Genomic DNA, 19,132 nt, shown 5'->3' with positions numbered 1-19,132 from the left:
AAATGGACAGGAAACTCCTTCTACTATGTGGCTGTGCTGTTTTAAATGTAAAGCTGTGCCAAATGCTTCAGTTGCAGTTAGGGTTTTAGTGTGTGTGTGTGTGTGTGTGTGTGTGTGTGTGTGTGTGGGTGGGTGGGTGGGCGAGTGAGTGAGGTAGGCCTACTTTCAAGGGGCCCCAAGATAAGTAAGAGTTATGTGGGTGGGAGTGATAGGACATTAGGCCCTTTTTTTCACCCTGAAACTATTCCTCATTGGACACTGCCCATACTTCAGAAAATTAGGATATGCCATGCAAAGATATAAAAAATAAAATAAGAAATAAGAAAATAAGAAATAAAAGCATTTAATGAGACTTCACTTTATGTTTGCTGTATGTGTTATTTGGACTCGTTGATAATAGTTGAAAGAAAAAAAGTAATAACCTACATCTGATTATCCAATTTGCCGACTTTCCTATTCACAAATACAAATCCTTCTATGTACCTCTTCATGGTATTTGTGAGGGAGTTTGAACTGTCGCCTACATGCAGAGTACTACATCCTGATAATACAGTGCATGTTTTCAATTTATATACTCGTATACATACATATATAATCAGACATACTTTAATTGTGCTCATGTAATAGCCTATGTCTGCCTCCATGGCTAATTGTTTGTGCACTCAGTTTTATGTCTTTGCATTAAAAATTTAAAATGAATAATGGAGGTGGGTTGTCAACAGGAGCAGCCCAGTGTGGGGAGTTCAAACTTCTTTGCACTTGAATCTGCTTATGCTATGACAAAAAATATTTGATTTGAAAGGTATCACATCATATCTGTCACTTAAGGGCATTTGACTTCAGTGTAAACTTATTTCCAGCTGATCCAAATTTTCAGCAGTTTGTTCAGAATGATCTTTCATGGATAATGTTTTGCCCATGTCACTCCTGAAAAGGTAGTTAGATGGTAGCTGCCAGATTCCACAACCAGGAGGGCCCAATCCCAATTAAGGCATATTGAAGCTTGGTGCACACATTTGTTTAACACTGGTGACTCTTGGCAAAATGCCCAACACTGGAACTGTTAGAGAGATGGCCTATACCACTTTATACCAGCCTCAAGCCTCAAAACCATTTTCCCTATTATTAGAAAAAAATATCTGACATTATACAGTGAATGTTTTCAGTGTTGAGCCTCTTCATTAGTCTTTTTTTTTTTTTTTTTTTGCAGCGTTTGAATGACTTATAGTCCATTGAACTGTCCTGCAACAACCATACATTATGTAACACACAACTTAGCCAACAAACTCCAAGGGTGAGAATACAGCATTAAGACTAACTTTGAAACAAGCATGTCTGATCTCCTTATCAGGATGTTGATATTCATATCTTCTAATTATGTTTCACTGATTATGTTTACTCTGTGCATTTCTAATTTGTGAAAATGCAGAAAGCCACTGAGGCTGCGTTTGGGGTGGAGTGGGGGGCGGGGGTGCCTTTGAGCTCCAACATTTACTCAGGCATCTTGCAGCGTCATCAGTGCCATCTATAGCACACAGGTGCTGACATGTCACAGTGCTGCCTGTCTTGAGTACAGTGAAGAACAAATGGTGGTGAGCAGCTCTTCCAGGTCACAGGATCAGGCAACAACAATACTTGTTGTAGAGAGAAATTGTGTAATGGAGTTTATGATACAAATCAACGACAAATGAAGGGCAAATAATGTTTATTTGATAGACTGAACACAAATCCTTGATACAAAATGTCTCTATAAACGTTTGTTGAACAGTGTGTTACAAAAACTTGCCCAGTGCCTGAGTCAGTTTTCCTCATTAAAATTCCAAAAGGCTTCTTTTGAGAGCTTCTTCCAACTCTGTAAAGATAAGAAAAGAGGGGAAATGTGAGGATCCAAGTTATGTTGAATTAAAATTTTTACAAAAACAGGATCAAATAGATGCCAAGAAAGAACTAAGTTAATTGCTTTTCAGGACTGGAATCAGGTTTATGAAGAAAGTCAGAGCTAAGTAGTGAAAAATAATACAATATTTAATCAGCTTACACTATTCAAACAGTAATAAGCAACCGATAATAACTTCCGGTTATTTCTGCTTATGGGCAGTGCAATATGTCACATTCAGTTACCCGTGCCTACCCTAACCTGGGACCCTCATCAACACTAAATTTTTGTTCACATTACTTTTCATTAATCATTTTTTATCTATACTGCACAGCTCTATATTATCATAGCATGCACCAGCAGCTTATGTAGACTGCACCATTGACATCTAATTCTCATGTAAATGCTGTCCAATTTCTATTAATTTTCTAACTTATTTTCATCTAGTTTAAAGTCCTTGACAGGTGTTTTCAGTTATGTTGATTCCTCTCCTCATGACTGTGCAGGTGTGAACAGATAGTTTGATTGACATCTCTCTAGCTCCTGTGACAGTTTTATAAAAAAAAAAAAAAAAAAATATATATATATATATATATATATATATATAATTTTTTTGTTTTTTTCCTAAGCTTACTGTGGCATGTGGAACAGAAATCTAATGGAGAAAGACTTTCATAGCCATAACTCATCATTAAAGATTGGATGCTTATTGAGTATGGTTCTCTCCTGTCTGAATACAACTGTCTCCTTATCAAAGCCACCACCACAGGTGAAACTGCGTAAGTGTTATGAAATTTCTATTGTAACCACCCTTGTGCATATATTGTCTGACTGACTACTACAACTGTCTCTGCAGTAAAATCTCTAGACATTACAGCATTATGTGTTTTCATATTTTAACTTCATATTTTGACTCCAATACTGTGAAATAAAATGCAATAGGTATTGACTGAATGACTGAACTGAACATGTAAGTCTACCCTCAGCATTAATTTATTATGACATGCATGGTTTGGCTCATTACTAGGATCTATACTGCATGGGGTCTGATTCATAGATAGCAGGTAATAAACTCCCTAGTGGCACTCTAATGGTCTATTACTACACCACAAGCTATGCTGATGTTTTAGCACAGGGGTAGGTAACCATTTGCATGGATTTCACTGAACAGTTCCTCCTCTCTGTTGTAATTTTTGGTTAGAATGAAGACCTGCAGACTGCCTACCCAGTTTAGCTTTAGTTCCAGCAAATATAACCCCTGTTGAACCGGTGACAAAGATGGAAAGATGTGATGGCAAAATGTTGCTAAACTGAAATGTTGCATGAACTAATGGACTCGGTACAGCAAAGCAACTCTTATTATTTTTTACAAATAGTATATACAACACAACGTCAAGACAAACTGTAGAATCAGCTAGGATCACTTCAATAAAGATGCTAGATGCAAGTAGGTTAACGATGAGGACTGTCATTTAGGACAATGCATACAAGAGATTAGAAAACAATAAATGCAGTTTAATAAGATACTTTATTGATCCCCTTAGGGAATTTCTCTTTTCACTCGGCCCCCTTCGTAAAGAGGACGGGGTGCAGGTCAGCAACAGAACAGTCCTAAAAGCTGGTGGGGATTCAGTGCCTTGCTTCAGGATAATTCAGCAGGGTGGATGCTGTCTGTTGGACACACCCTGCAGTTACATAACAAAGCCTGAGAGATTTAGAACTGGGGCCACATGACACATAATGCAACTTGTCAGTAATGCAGAGAGGGATGACCTAGGAGAGTACTGTGCATGACAAATATCAGAAGTTTTAGTCTCAGCTGAGGTGACAGTCAACTGTTTTGGCAAAGTGAGTGCTGTCCTAAACCTTGCTCTATAATCCATAATACCGTCAGGAAAAAGTCAATTCTATCACTAGGGCTGGGTAGACACAGGACAGCCCTAAGAGCAATAACCAAGTTAGGAAAAGGCATTGCATCACACAATGATGGACTGCACAGTTTGATTTTTTTCTGAAATAAACCTCCTCACACTGGATGAACAGGCAAGGACAATGTATCACAAAACCTGTGGTTCAGATTCAATTTGTAAATGCCTCAGACAAATGAAAGACTAGAATACAGTTGGGGAGGAAATAAATTTCTTCCTGGAAAAAATGATACTGAGATATATAAATGAGACTAGATTAGACAGCTTAACCTTTACCGAGGAACACAAGAAGATTTTTCTCTCTCACACACAGACACACACATACACACCTGCAGACTCTCTTGACTCTATTGCTTCTTCTGCGCTCAAAGCCAATGCTTGCTTCATCTCCTCATCTAACTCATCTGTAATGGAATACACAATGGAAGAACAACTTATTTATTAAAATGCAGTCAAATATAAGTATTTTATCATTTGTATTGAAAACTGTTTTGATAAGTACAAAAATCTATTTAAAATGGTGGCACTTCATTATTTTATTTTTTTTTAGTACAGTGCCACTGCATAGATGGCCTGAGCCTACCTTCAGGGGTATCACTTTCTTTTTTGGCCTTATCCAAGTTCAAAACCGTAGCCAGCTTGTCATCTTCAATCTCTGCAACAGCAAGATAAAAGAGAATAGTCAAATAATTCTGCGTGCAAAAACAAAGAATTAATAATAAGGGTCAAAAACCTGCAAAAATAAAACTGACTTGCCCTCTGGTTTGATCTCCACAGCACTGAGTATTTTGACAGGGGTGGGCTCTGCTTTCTTCTCTCCCCCACAGGCCTTAGAGCTCAGGCAAGGTTCCAGTCTACAGTGTTGGGAATGGTAGTGTTTATGGAAACTCGGTACACCCATAAAGCTCTCCTGGCAAGTGCTGCATTCAACATCAAATGTCTTCTCCAGGTTCAAAGCTGTGTGTTTTGTATGGACATGGGTCTTTATCTGTGCAAAGGAGTTCACAGATACACCACAAGGAGCACACACGTATTGACATTTTCTCTCATTGGCCAGATTCCTCATGCACTGTGTGTACGTAGCCTTCCTTTCTTCTTTGCTCTTCTCTGAGCCCATGCATGGGCACAAGCACTCAAGCTGGCCAGTGCTTTCAGCTGGAGCAGAATTATCAACTTCAGCGTCATCCATGCAGTAGTAGTCCTTACTATGAAGACTCTTGTAGTGCTCTGAGAACTCATCTTCAGATTCAAACTGCATGCTGTCGCAGAGTCCACAGAAGTAAGAGCACTTTATCTGCCCCTCATGCTCATTCATGCAATGCCTGCGCATGGTGGACTCCTTAAAGAATTTCTGAGGGCAGTGGCCGCAGACGAACCTCTGGAAACTGTGGCTGGTCACATCACTGCAGTGTTTGTGGACGGCTGCTTCAGAGTCAAAGATGTCCTCACACATCCTGCACATCCATGATTGGACTAGTTTTGAGGAAGACGCTCTTGCTGTGGTTGGCAAAACTGTGGCCTTGGAGTCCGTATGTAAAGTGACTCCGCCGCTGGTGGATGGCTTGGCATCAATGACTGCAGCAGGTTCCTCAGACACTTCTCTTTCAGTAAAGTAGGTATGACCACTGTGAGCCTCTGACACATGGGACAGGATGTCTGCATACCGAGGCATGTCCACTTTGCACAAGCGGCAGTAGTAGAGGAAGTTGGAGAGATGCGCCCCTCCATGGAAGCGACTCATGTGCAGGCGGGCGATTGAGGACTCACCCATGTGTTTGCCACACACACCACATTGATGAAAGATCTGGTTCACAGCCAAGAGATGTTTACTGGCTGAAGCCTCTTCTGAGAAACGTAGACCGCACTCACAGAACCATGCTAGTGTCGAGTGCCTGGCTCTGTTAGCACTGCCATCAACACTTTGGCTTAGCCTCTGCCGCTTGGCTGGCATTTCTCCAGAATTACAAGTCTTTTTGTCTCTCTTTTGATGTGGTACTTCAGCTCCTCTGGGAAGTCCTCTCTCCTTTGCTTCTTTCGCCCTCTTGGCATTTTGAATTTCACTGAAACTGCAGTACTGAAGAATCGCTTTCTCCATTGTTTCATTAACCTCCACATCATGCTGGGTCAACTCTTTGTGTCTCTCAATTTCAACTTTGTTGAAGAAGATCTTACAGCAGAGGGAGCACTGCCCTTGCACTTGCAGCTGCTTCATTATCTGCACTATTGTTTTGTCAGCCTCGGCAACAGCACAGCCCTGTCTGCAATAAACGCTAAGAAAAAAGTAGAAAAGGGGAAATAAGAATCCCAAACAACAGATTAACAACAATATGAATTAGATCAAATGTATGCTATATGAATAAATAACATGTTCAATATCAGAAAATCTTTTTACATGCACATGTAAAGAAAATATTGCAGAAAAACTTACTTGAAGTGTGCTTGAGCTGCTTGATGCGTGGTCAGTATTTTCCGGCATATAGTGCATCGGACATTGAAAGTAACATCTTTGCACAAAGCCATGAGACGATTCTTAGCATATTGTGGGATAGGAACTGGCAATCGTCTTCCTCTGGCAGCTTTTCCAAAAAAAAAAAAAAAAGACTTTTTTTTTTAAAAATTATGCGAAACATTCTCTCACTCTTGCTTCTTACACTACCTTGCTTGTTCATTTTCTTTAAGCCAAATACAAATATCAAAATGGCATGGAAACATATTCTAAAAAACCCTGAACAAGTCAGTCTGCAGTTGCTTAAACATATATAACCTAGGAAATACGTGCATCAGGTACATGATTTTTCTCTGTCTGAGTTTTGGATAAGGAGTTTCAAATGAATGCATTGTCCATAAAAAACAAAACAAACAAACAAAAAAAACACTTCTCTTTCTCTGAAGGCATGCTCTGTCATTCAGATACCATTATATTCTGCGATGAAAAATAAAAATTATATCTTTCAAGTGAGCAATAAAACCTCACCATTCATGGGAAGTGACTCTGTGAAGTGGTTTTTGGCTGACATGTGCTGAAGGCATTGATCCTGGAGGTTGAAGAGGAGATAGCAGGCAGGACAGGCAAAGCACACAATCACCAGAGAGGTCTGGCTGATGGTGTGGCCCTCAGCATTGGATGACGACACCTAGTAATCAAACAGACCTCATATTCCACCATGCTTCAAAATGCTTCCCTTTTCAAAAAATAATTATGATACCATGAATAACTCAGAGGTACATACTTCACTCTTTGGTTTGTATTTTCTTTAATGCAATATGTTTCTTAAAATTAATCCTGTTCACAAATCTGATGCAACAGAAGTAAAAAGCCTTCAGGCATTTTAAGAATAGGAGACTGCAGGAAAATTAACCAACCTTAGACTGAAGATGGGTCCTCCATTCCTGCTTAGTTGGAAAACGCCTGCCACAAGCGACACAAGCGTAAAGCTCAGATGGGTTTCCTTTAAGGTAGATGGTTGGGTCGCAAGGGGAGTGATCAAACCTGTAATCCATTTTTTTGTAAAAAAGTAAGCCAATTTGTACTTTGTAATATGATGTAACTGCAGCACAAAGAGAATACAGTCACACACTAAAAAGGAATAGAACAGCATTACCTTTTTAAGTGACCTTCGAGGAGAGGCACACTCTCATAGACTCGACCACAGTTAATCACTGGACAGACGTGATTAGTTGAACTGTTGCTGGGGAAAGAAGATCTGCGCCTTCTGTCAGACCCACCACTGACCACTCCAGGTCGAAGACCTGAATAAAGACAACAGTGGAGTACATCTGTTTACATATAGTTTTGAATTTGTCACAACTTCTCCATTATAGTAGCAATGTAAGAGATGGCTGTCCCAATTACACACCTAGAACTTATAAAATAATATAAAACTTAAATAATCCCTGTGGGAAACACAAGTCATTGCAGCAGCAAAGACAAGCATATACTGTAGGTACAAAAAGAACAAGACAGAATATACGCTAACAATTAAAGGTATTGCATCTTTGTAAACCTCAAGAGCTCCTACTGGCTTGAAAGAACACAGAGTAAAAATATACCTGGCATCTTAAGCCACATGTCGACACAGTGCTTTGCATCCTGATTACTTCCATTTCTGGAATTAAAGGCCAGCTCTCGCTGTCCATGAGCTTTTTGTGAGATTTCCTTCTCCTAAAATAAAGGCAAAGAAAGAGAAGATCAACAACACTTTTCTTGTTCACAGAATACCTACAGTTGCAGCCACAGGCAAACAGATTTATGTAATATTCTATGACTCTAATTCTCAACACAAATTTACTTGAATACGATATCAAGAATGGCACAGGTAAGATTTCTAGATCAACCCATCAGCTGAACCCTACTAATGAACAGTAATTAATCTCAGTTCTCTGGGTGACAAAAAGCTTGAACTTGTGAAAAGTGACAGATGTTGCCTGCAACACAGAAAATTTTTCACATTAGGTTCTTTTCGTACTTCACTTTAGTTGCTTGTTGCATTCCTCATGTGACCACCAGATGGCACTGTTGCTGCTAAAGTTAGCCATAACTGACCGCAAACGGAGAATTTCTCCTTCAGGGCTTTCTGCCACAAAGCCTTCCTAACAAAAATCCAACCCAATTCCTCAAGAAGCCAAGAGAATCAAACAAGGCCTCAACCAATGACGTGCTGTTTTCACTTTCACCACGAATCCCGCTCACTGCCAACCATACATTGTTATTATCACTTGAGAGAAACCAAAATCTAAGTATTAAATTTAACAAATTAACTAGCTAATGTTAGGCAAATTTAGTTGAAAAGTTTCAATCAGTCTTCTGAATTAAAAATGTTTTATCACTGGCAGATAGTAAGATAAACCATCTTTTTGTGAGAAAAATTACTGATGTTAAGTTCTAATAATATCAACTGTCTCTCTATCAGAAAGGCTACTGCATTTCTGGCTGGAAGCTAACAATAGACATAGAGGCTAACAATCTACCATCTTTCTGGTAGAAAGATTACTGTCCCTGGTATCGAACAGTATCACTTATCCTAAATTTCTTTCAGAAATGTTACTGCAGTTATCACTGGTAGCTAAAATTACACACTATCTTTTAGACAGATTGTAGTTAGCAAAAGTAACTACTAATATCAATTAGACAACCATTTAGAGTGCTTTGGTCAGTTTTTCTGTCTATTACTGGCGGTGCAAAAATACAAAAAGTCCAGGGGGAAATACTTTGTGTGGCCAATGTGCTTTACATCCTGTTATAATACAATCAATATTATTAGCAACATGTGATAAATGCTCTAGCCTTTCTGACAGAATTGCAGTTGATATTATTATCATTACCCAACATCACTAACTTTTCACACAAAAAGATGGTTTATCTTACAAGCTGTCACACTCTTAATTCAGCAGACTGGCTGAAAATCCTCAACTAAATTTGCCTTCAACTGTCAAGGTGGTAATGTATATGTTAACTACGCATTTTCTGTAAAATGTAGGTAACCAACTAACATCATCTGGTTAGCTTGTTGACATTAATCCTTAGATTTTGGTTTCTCTTAAATAATAACAGATAAAACAGCTTAGCTACTCAGTATGTTATTTAATTAAACGGTACAATGTCAATAAATGTAATACTTACTAATGAAGTGAGCTCTGGATGGTGTGTCGGGATTGGGATTTGTGGTGAAAGTGAAAAAGGCACGTCATTGGTTGAAGCCCTGTTAGATTCTATTGGCTGCTGGAGGAAAGGGCTTGGATTTCTGTTAGAGAGGCTTTCTGGCAGAAAGCCCTGAGGGAGAACCTGCATATGGCTGAAGTTTGCCTGGAGGGCTTTCTGCCAGAAAGGCTTTCTAACCCTAAACCTAACCCCTTTACCTAACCCTCAGAAAGGCTGAAAGGCTCTGTGGCCAAATGCCATGAAGGCAAACCTCTCCCACAACCGCTAACTGATAAAGCCCTTTTTACACCAAGGATAGGATGCAAACAACAAATGATTCCCAAGCGTTTAAATTTACAGCTTACACTCTGAAAGGTTGCTTAAGTTAATACAGATACTGAACATGCAACTGAGCAGGAGACTGACTTGCATTTACTGCTGGGGATACCAAATGTTCAATCACTGGATGTGGGAGACATTTGCCTTCAGGACACTAAATAAAAGAGTTAAAGCATATTAACGATATTAACCTCACCCTCCATCTATATTTACAGTGGTATGCAAAAGTTTGGGCACCCCTTAGGAAAATAACTGCATCAGTTTGTCACTTGCTGAGCTTTTGAAGCAGCAACTTCATTTTAACATATGTGATACCTTATGGAAACAGAAACATCTCAGTAGTGAAATCATTTTTATTGGTCCAACAGAAACATTTTATGTGCATTTAAACAAAAATAGGCATGTGCATAAATTTGGGCACACCAAAGACATAATTCCATTAATATTTAGTAGAGCCTCCTTTTGCAATAACAGCCTGTAGACGCCTCCTATAGCCACAGACAAGTCCCTGAAGTCTGGCAGGTGGTATTTTGGGCCATTCCTCCATACAAAACGCCCCCAGTTCAGTGAGGTTTCTTGGCTTCTGTGCATGGACAGCCTCCTTTAAATCAATCCATACATTTTCAATGATGTCAAGGTCTGGGGACCGGGATGGCCATTCCAGAACATTGTAGTTGTGCTTCTGCATGAATTCCTTGGTGGATTTTGAACAGTGCTTAGGATCACTGTCCTGCTGAAAAATCCAACCCCAGCATAGCTTCAACTTTGTGACCGGCTCTTGAACATTCTTGTCAAGAATCTGCTGATACTGAGAGGAATTCATGTGGCCCTCAACTTTAACAAGGTTTCCAGTACCTGTGCTAGCCACGCAGCCCCATCACATGATGGACCCTCCACCAACTTTCACAGTAGGCAATAGGTTCTTCTCATGGAATTCAGTGTGTTTTTTTCGCTATGCATACCTCCTATTGTTATGACCAAATAACTATCTTAGTCTCATCTGACCACAGTATTTTTTTCCAAAATACTTCTGGCTTGCCCAGATGTGCTTTTGCATACCTCATGCGACTCTTCTTGTGACAAACACTCAGAAAAGGCTTTTTGCGCATCACCCTTCCAATGAGCTGTTCCTGGTGCAAAGTACGCTTAATTGTGGAACGATGAACAATTACACCATCAGCAGCCAGATGTTCTTGTAGTTCTCTGGAGGTGGTCTGTGGCTTGTCTGTGACCATTCTAACCATCCTACGCCAGTGCCTTTCCTGTATTTTTTTTTTTTTTTTTCGACCACATCTTTCCTTCACAAGGACTGTTCCTGTGGCCTTCCATTTCTGCACTACATTTCTGACTGTGGAGACAGACAGTCCAAACCTTCCAGATAATTTCTTGTACCCTTCTCCTAATTCATAATAATGAATTATCTTAGTTTTTAGGTCAGTGGAGAGCTGTTTAGAGGCCCCCATGTTGCCACTCTCTAAGAAAGAACCTAGGACAAGCACAGCCAGCAATTACCTATGTTAAACTGCTTTTTTCATGATTGGTTCCACCTGCCTTTGTAATTGAAGGTCTAACGAGCTATCAAAGCAATTCTGTGCTGCAACCTGTCAGCAATAAATCCCTACAGGTCTTGAAATGAATGCGATTAAAAGGGTGCCCAAACGTTTGTACATCACATGTTTTTTACATTTGATTTTATTATAATAAAACTATGTAATGCTACTCTAAGAATTTCGGTCTGGAAAACACTCAAATGTCTACATCTCTGTAGGAAAACAAATCTTGTTGCTGTGATCTTCTCTTATAAAGGTAGAGCAAATTATCATGAAATCTCAGAGGGGTGCCCAAACTTTTGCATACCACTGTATGTAAGATGGCCAAGTACCATTTTGTTTTAAACTTAGCCACAAATCCACAGAATGGCTAACGGACTACATAGGCTACTTTACCATGCCAGATGCTAATTCATCTAAAGTGGGAGTGTTTGAAGACCAGAGTATTAGAATATAGAATTCCTCTCACTATGACTGAGAAAAAATAAGGAAAATGGTGTGATGACATTTTTTGTTTAAATAGTATTTAACATTTTTATGTAAACACCTGTGTTTGCTGTAAGAAGGCAGACATTAGTGATGTTGCTTGTAACATGGAAACTGAAGAGGTAGACTGGAGACTGGTTAGTGGTTCTAAACCAGTCACTGGTCAGTGACTGGTTTAGAACTAATACATGAGATGACAACCACCAAAACATCAATATTTTGTCCTCTTTATGTCAATGTGGTTATTACGGCTATGACTAAAGATTCTCAAAGAAACAGTGTAAAGAAAGCGTATCTGTGGTACAACATGCAACAGCATGATAGCTTCTTGTTTATTTTGAAGCATCCTTACCTTGAAGGCTCGACATTTATCAGCTCTCTCCTGTTTCTCCACAGCCACTTGCTGTGCTAATCTGTCCAAAGTAGATGCAACACGTGATTTATGACGGTTGATCTGATCTTCAATCTACAGGAAAACAGAAGGCACACCGATTTTAGAAACACTCACAAGGTACCTGTGCCATTGAACAGTTAGAAACTGTTGGGACTCTTAATTAGTTTATTCAGTTATATTCCCAGATGCTCACCACATCTGCTGTTGGTGAACTTCCCTCCTCCTCACTATCACTCAGCAGATTAATACATTCGAGCACCGGTCTGAGGGGACCCTCCTGAAGTGAGCACAACAAAATATATTAGAGCTATAAAAAGAGGTCTACATTAATCATTGGGCCCTTTAAAACAGATAACTGTATGGGAAATTGTATTCAGAACAAATCAAGTTCACTATGACAACAGTAAACACACCCTCAACGTATGGGAGACTGACATTGTCCATTCAGCAAGTTTGATCTTTAACCTGTGTCAAAAATACCTTAAAGATGATTGATTGTAAGAACGATGAGACCTTTGAGGTAAGGGACAAAGACTTTTTCTCGGTGCAGATATTTATTTAAGCGCCACCCAGAAACTACAATTAATGTGATGAAAAATGTATTAAATACAGAATAAATGAGCACATATACACAAATGTACAGCTGAAATACTGAATGCTTGAATGAATGAGGAAGTGAATCTAACAAAATATTCAACAGAATTACAAATTACAATTCAACAAATGCAGATTGCTATACTTACTTTAAAACCATATAAAAGGGTGAATAGTTCAGATTAGCTCTTTTATATCAACTTTTATACAGAAATGCATGGAGTGCATATTGGCCGATAACTGTCACTGCAGTGGTTGATTGCTGGTGATGAACCAGGCTTTCTTAAGTTTGCCAAATGTGGTTTGCTAAAGGTGACAGTAGGAGGCGAGCAGTCGCAGGTTTCAGACCATGCTAGTTCAGAATGGCCAGCAGAGCCGAGAGGTCAATGCCACAGAGTAAACACACAGCTGGCATCCGTGTGTTTTCAGCCTTGACGTGTTCAATTGCAAATTTTCACATTTAAATTTTTGCCAGTTTGAGCTGCACAAATAAATACCCATTCATGCCCATTGTATTGGGGTGCCGGGAGACGGGGAAGATGCCAACAGACTGGAAACCTCACCAAATCACACAGAAGCTCTCAGGATGGACAGACTGCACTGTGGGTAAGTGGGAAAATATCTTTGCTTGTATTCTGGGTGAACAGCTCTATTAACGCAGATCTTGATTTTGGCAATCTACTCAAAGCATCTGAAGTAAACTAAAGACATTCCTCACCATATTAGATTGAAATTGAAATGTTAAAAATAATAAAGGAGATGTATAAGAGAGTGTTTACGAGACAATGTGAGAATAGCGAGAAAAGAGATGGTCACTTGTTAAATAAAATGAACACACAAACAAAAAAAACTGTTCTTACTTTGTGTATAATTCAAAGCAAATTATTTTTAAAACATGACGTGAATATGAATATGAATGTCCCAATAAACTCAGCTAAGAAAAAGTGACTTCATGTTCATTAGGTCATTAGTTTTCTACTGTTAAAGCATCCTCAAAGTAAATGTCATTTTATTATTAAGACAGTTCATGTTTTTATCATAACTAATGTGACATGTGGCATACCATCCTAGCTCTCTGGCTTATTGCTGTGGATGCATTAGTCATATAAGAAAATCTAGAATAATTGTCCAAAATGTTATGCACAACGAGGAGTCCAACAATGTCAGGGACACAAATCCTGATTTCTCTGCTGATGCCACCAGATTAGGCGATTGATTTCTTAGCAGTGCTCATGTTAAGTATCGATTGTCAGTCAAGGCAGCATGACTATTTCAACCTTTGTACTTCAATATTTTGAAAGAGACAGCCTACACTTTGCTTACCGATACAAACTCCACTTCCTCCTCCACCTCATCGTCGTCTGCCTCAGTGGGAGAAAGCATTGTCTTTACCTGAGGGGAAACAAACAAGTGACGCTGCAAGTTAAAGCACTTGGCTTAGGAAAGAGCTTCATTTCAACCTTGTAACACCGTGGAAACACTTTGCTTTTGACCTGTAGATTGGGTTTTGATCGATAAATCGCTGTCAGCAGCTGGAGTTGGAGATAACTTAGCAGACTGGGACAGTGGGACAAGACAACCACATGTAAACATCACCACAACAAATCAAACACACAACAAACAGAACACCCGCAAAAGGTGGACGGTTATTTTTAGCATCTCTGTCGTCTTCATGAGCAAAATGTTTAATGGTGGCTCTAACTGTGGACAAGAATGAACAGGTGATAAGATCAACTATCAAACAGCGCAGAGCACTAGAGGATTTTGGCACACTGCACTGCGAGAAATCTGTACAGGGGAGTAGCTGCTAGCCCGCTAGCTAGCGTTAGCAACAACACCCCAAAAACTGCACTGTAATGCAAACATGCCGAGGACTCAGGTGACGCTGGGTGCCGGTGCAAGCGTGAAATCAGCAAAATAATGACGTCGACCCACATATTACCTGCTTGTCTGACTGTTGTGTACATTCAGGGCTTCTTCCCCCTGTGTCAAAGCATACCAAGCGGATACGCGCTAAAACAGCTAATGTGGTTTAGGACGTCATTCTTAAAGCGTTTCTGTTATAACACAGCGTGTCCCGCACGGGCGGAGTCGCCGCTATAAACGGTCGGCGAGTATGATATGAAGAGCCCCGCCCATCCGAGGATGTGTGAAATCAGTGTGGCCATGCCTGGTCCTGACAGGTTGTGAGGACTGGTTACATAATGCCTGTGACGGCTGTGGTGAGGCTGTGGACACGTCGCCAGCAATTTATCATCCCCTCTCCCTTTCTGTTTTTTTTTTTTTTTTTTTTTTTTTTTTCCCAGAGAGGAGGCATCTCACCACCTGATAGCAAAACTACATCTAAAGGTTTTTAACTCACTGTTGACCATGATTCAGCTGTGTTGACAGTGGTATTGCAGACTAGATAGTACAGACTATTGGAGAAGGGCAAATAGAAATAGGTGTTGGTTTTAAAGGCATTCATAATATACGCATACATTATAGTTTAGTCGTTTCAGCTCCTGCCTATATCTAATAGTAGCCTAGTCCGCTATACAAATAAGCCTATGACAAAAACTAAAATAAATTTTATCAAATTAATTAAAATATACACTATATCCCACAGGAATGATGTGAGGCTGTGATTGTAATGCCATAGGATGGGAAAAAAAAAAAAAAAAAACACCACAGAGTACAATAAAGTGACTATAACCTCCCGATTATGTCTCACATACAATTTAAGGATTATTATAGGAATATTATAGTTGTTTATTATTGGTTAAGGCAGTCTCGTCTGCAGCAGATAGCCTACTGCGGTGCTCAGATGAAACTGCTGACTATCCCTGCATGCCCCTGTTAGAAAAAATAAAAAAATAAAAAAAACTTACGTCTCTGCTGAGTCATGGATTGTATCTTACATTAATGATATATCAATAGCTTGGGCCAACTAGTCTGAACCTCGTGCTCTGCACGGTTTGCTCTGCGATGATTCATGTGTGTCATATTGTGTCAAAAGCCTTTTTTCTCATCCTAAGCTCTTAGCGATATTACGGCAGGAGCGGAGCCAGCTGTCTGTAGCAACGGGATCTGCCCTACATCTCGTCTTATGATGATCGCTGCGGCGTTTTTGGTCCTACTGAGACCATACAGTATTCAATGTGTGCTGCTATTATTGTTGCTTTTGCTTGGGACTATTGCGACAATTCTGTTTTTCTGCTGCTGGCATCGCAGGCTTCGTGATGGAAAGCATCCAATAAAATCTGTGTTGTCCGGACGCTCCAAGAGCCGCGGTGAGTAGCACAGGCCAGCCGCATCTCCTAATCCTGGCATGTCATAGGCAGTCATTCATAGTCTCTGTCTTATCTATGAAGCATTGTAAGTCAGTGTCCATTATAGCCTGCAGTATATACATACCTGCAATATACCAGAGCAAACTCTTTAGATTTGGACTGTAATGAAGGTGTTACTGCGTAACAGGACTATTTAGGTTATCCTGTCAGGTCTGTTTTTAGTTAAGCTGCACCATAACCCAAAAGTGTGAAATTACATTTATTTTTATGAATGCATAGCCGGTGACTTGGGCTATTTGACATGTTTTTCATGATGCTGAATGTTAGATCACAGTAGCTTATTTCTAACATCTCCTATCTGTCCTAGCAGTTGGCCTCCGAGCGCATCATTTTCGATCAGAGGTAGGATAAACTTTTTTTCCTCACTGAGCTCCAGTTAGTCGGCACTAATATTACACAGCTGTGAAAAAGTCACAACTTTAAAGCTCTCAGTTATCATTAAATGCTTTATAATATGACAAGGCTTCGCCCACTTCGCCTGTTTCTTTCGAATTTTAACCAGAACTGCATGACTATTTACGGACTGTGATGTGCGCATTGCGCATGTGTTATCAATAAATAATGCAGGAGAGGTGGCAGTTTAATTTTTAAACATGATCGAAACGGAGTACTTGCTATTTTCAGACAACCCAAAAATAACAATTTAATTGTGAAATACGGGAAGGAAATTCACTTTCTATTTTGTGATGCGTTGTCATCGTGTCAGGTGCTGTCTGCTCAACCAGTGCTCAACTGCGTCGAGCACGCGGGGGTTGCAAATTCTCCGTTTCCGGTTTACTTTCTACTTTCAAAATAAAAGCACATAAATTGACACTCGGAAACAAAATTCAAATTACTTTAAAATGCATTTTATATTTATTTAATATATAAAACAACTATATTACTATACGATTACTAACTTTGTAAGGTTCCACCTCTCCTTTATTTTTTACTGTTTCATTCTCTTTTAATCTGTATAAGAGGGAACTATCCCCCCCCTCCCACCCTTGCAGGTTCAGTTACAGTGCAGCACTGCTGGGGCTGATGTAGGGTTTCAGTTCTTGTTCAAGGACATTACAGCAGGGCAGGACACTCCCTAATCATTATGCCCCAGTGTTGTCTACAAGAGAATGTGTTTCTGTTCACCCCCACTCCATCATGTGATCACAACATATTCACTTCAAAAACAAACAGATCCATAAGAAAAATGTCAGTCTCAACAAAGAGCTGACAGTTGAACTTATTGTGATGCAAGTTTGTATTTCCTTTCAGTTCAAATTCTGGAGCCTCTGCAACATTTTTGAAAAAATGCGCTGATGTTGAAATCCAGTTGTTTTTCCAGACATCATACAGCCAGAATACAGCCTCCCCAGCTTAACTGTGATTTGTCGAGGTGATGTGATGGCCAACAGATGCTGCCTCTGAGTCTTAAGAAACCAAAAGCACATAAGACCAACAGTGCATTTAATTTAAAGAAGCTTTCTCTTGCAATGAGAGTCTGCTGAAGGGCAAAATAAATCTCCTGTCAGCCTGACACTTGCCTGTGTTTTGCAGGGCTTCAGACACAGTCCACGCCACGCCAGAAGGAGTGGGCGTATCCGAGTGGCAGAGGAAAAGCCGAGTCTGGTCGAGGTTCCTGAGAGTGATCCAGATTCCTCATCAACTTTGCGTAAGCGCAAAGTGAAGAAGAGAGTTCTGCCCGAATTTTACCAGTCTGTACAAGTCACGCCTACACGCAAACCTGTAGGTATTCCCCTTAATAGTAGTTATAATTAATTATAAGATGATACTTTATGAATCTTCTAGGAAAATTCTCTTTTTGCTCTTTTATCTCAGTGGGGAAGCCAGGGCACATCTGCAGCTACAGGATTCAATGACTTGCTCAAGGACATTTTGGCAGGGCAAAGGTTCACTAATACAGGGTTTGAACCAAGGCTGTCCTGTTTAAGGATTATCTAGGCCACCTTTTCTCTGAAGCACACACATCCTAACATAACTTGAGCCATTTGCCACATGCAGTGGTGGAAAGAGCACTATATATTGCCACTCAAGCAAAGTATTGTTACTCTGCTGATACTGTACTTAAGCAGAAGCGGAAGTGCTATTTTAAATAGTTACTTAAGTAAAAGTAAAAAAGTACCTCATTTGGAATGGACTCAGTCCAAGTTACTGAGTTACTTTTCTGGAATAATAACTCTGTGAATTCTAAAAGGACAATCAGAATTCTAAAAGGACAATCAATCATGCAATTCTAAAAGGACAATCAGAATCAGAAATACTTTATTGATCCCGGAGGGGAAAGAAGTAGCACTAGTAAGAGCTAGATTCTTTTAATTGGAAATTTGGAAGTTACAAAAAAGTGACAAAAATTAATAATAAAGGTAGATTACTACTCTCATCCCTGTTGCCTGACTGACTCTCTGAGAAATACTCCATAATTTGTCGGTTTCTGGTGGCATGGCTTCTGATGAGAGAGCCTATAAAATCTGTGCACTACTGCAGTGGGTGTGACTTATACCTTGCTAAGTACAATACCCAAGCAAATAAATAAATAAATAAATAAATAAATAAAATACATACCTAAGTAAAATGACTAACTTTTAAACATACTTAAAAAGATACAAGAACACAAAAGCTACTCAATTACAGTAGCATGCATAAAGTTAATTAGTTACTTTCACCCCTGGCCGTATGTAGCATAGCTATCAGATAGGTGATTTAATTTTGAAAAAGTGCTCCAAAGTACTTGTTAAAAACAGTGCCAAAGCTCTCCTAAGTCTTGTAATAAATTAATTTGGACCATCCTGATAAATAGCCTGTGAAGTGAAACTGGTTAGCTTTATTTTCTGTCTTGCATTATTAGATTAATCCTAAAGGCATTCCCTGAATAAAAACAAAACAAAACAAAACAAAACATGAAAACAAATGATATAAAGTTCTGTTTTCAGATTGGACTGGCTTGCTCCATCAATATCTTTACTCCTGACACAAACAGGTCATAGAATATTTAACCCAT

General features: G+C 39.5%; 2 protein-coding genes across 8 annotated transcripts in view; one reads left to right on the top strand and one right to left on the bottom strand.

The window, feature by feature from the left end:
* Positions 1 to 1,688: 1,688 nt before the first annotated feature.
* Positions 1,689 to 14,884, bottom strand: znf451 (zinc finger protein 451). 2 transcript variants are annotated; one of them, XM_030070812.1, is made up of 13 exons: positions 14,748 to 14,884; positions 14,129 to 14,197; positions 12,405 to 12,488; positions 12,170 to 12,283; positions 7,855 to 7,966; positions 7,407 to 7,554; positions 7,168 to 7,294; positions 6,779 to 6,938; positions 6,233 to 6,380; positions 4,561 to 6,074; positions 4,388 to 4,459; positions 4,134 to 4,208; positions 1,689 to 1,852 (listed from the first exon to the last, which is right to left on the bottom strand). In XM_030070812.1, the coding sequence occupies exons 2-13, from the start codon at positions 14,186 to 14,188 to the stop codon at positions 1,812 to 1,814; spliced, it is 2,655 nt and encodes an 884-aa protein (XP_029926672.1). In that variant the 5' UTR covers positions 14,189 to 14,197; positions 14,748 to 14,884; the 3' UTR covers positions 1,689 to 1,811. The 2 variants fall into 2 exon arrangements, with proteins under 2 accessions (XP_029926672.1, XP_029926671.1); XM_030070811.1 differs by lacking the exon at positions 1,689 to 1,852 and adding an exon at positions 3,386 to 3,561.
* A 984-nt stretch (positions 14,885 to 15,868) lies between these two features.
* Positions 15,869 to 19,132, top strand: part of dst (dystonin) — a 118,434-nt gene continuing 115,170 nt past the window's right edge. For all 6 annotated transcript variants that reach the window (XM_030070442.1, XM_030070441.1, XM_030070439.1 and 3 more), the window contains exons 1-3: positions 15,869 to 16,077; positions 16,448 to 16,479; positions 17,671 to 17,859. In XM_030070442.1, the coding sequence (XP_029926302.1) occupies positions 15,894 to 16,077; positions 16,448 to 16,479; positions 17,671 to 17,859 (405 nt within the window). In that variant the 5' untranslated portion in view covers positions 15,869 to 15,893. The remainder of the gene's footprint in view (positions 16,078 to 16,447; positions 16,480 to 17,670; positions 17,860 to 19,132) is intronic.

This window comes from Myripristis murdjan, chromosome 15 (assembly GCF_902150065.1).
Source record: "Myripristis murdjan chromosome 15, fMyrMur1.1, whole genome shotgun sequence".
Lineage (NCBI taxonomy): Eukaryota > Metazoa > Chordata > Actinopteri > Holocentriformes > Holocentridae > Myripristis > Myripristis murdjan.
This window is presented reverse-complemented; position numbering and strand designations above follow the sequence as displayed.

What these genes read in the sequence shown, in the direction of transcription:
- znf451 (XM_030070811.1), bottom strand. Translation starts at nt 14,188, where the DNA reads ATGCTTTCTCCCACTGAGGCAGACGACGATGAGGTGGAGGAGGAAGTG. An exon ending in CTCGAAGGTCACTTAAAAAG is followed by an intron (nt 7,295 to 7,406) that starts GTAATGCTGTTC and finishes AATGGATTACAG; the next exon opens with GTTTGATCACTCCCCTTGCG. An exon ending in AGAGTCACTTCCCATGAATG is followed by an intron (nt 6,381 to 6,778) that starts GTGAGGTTTTAT and finishes TTTTTGGAAAAG; the next exon opens with CTGCCAGAGGAAGACGATTG.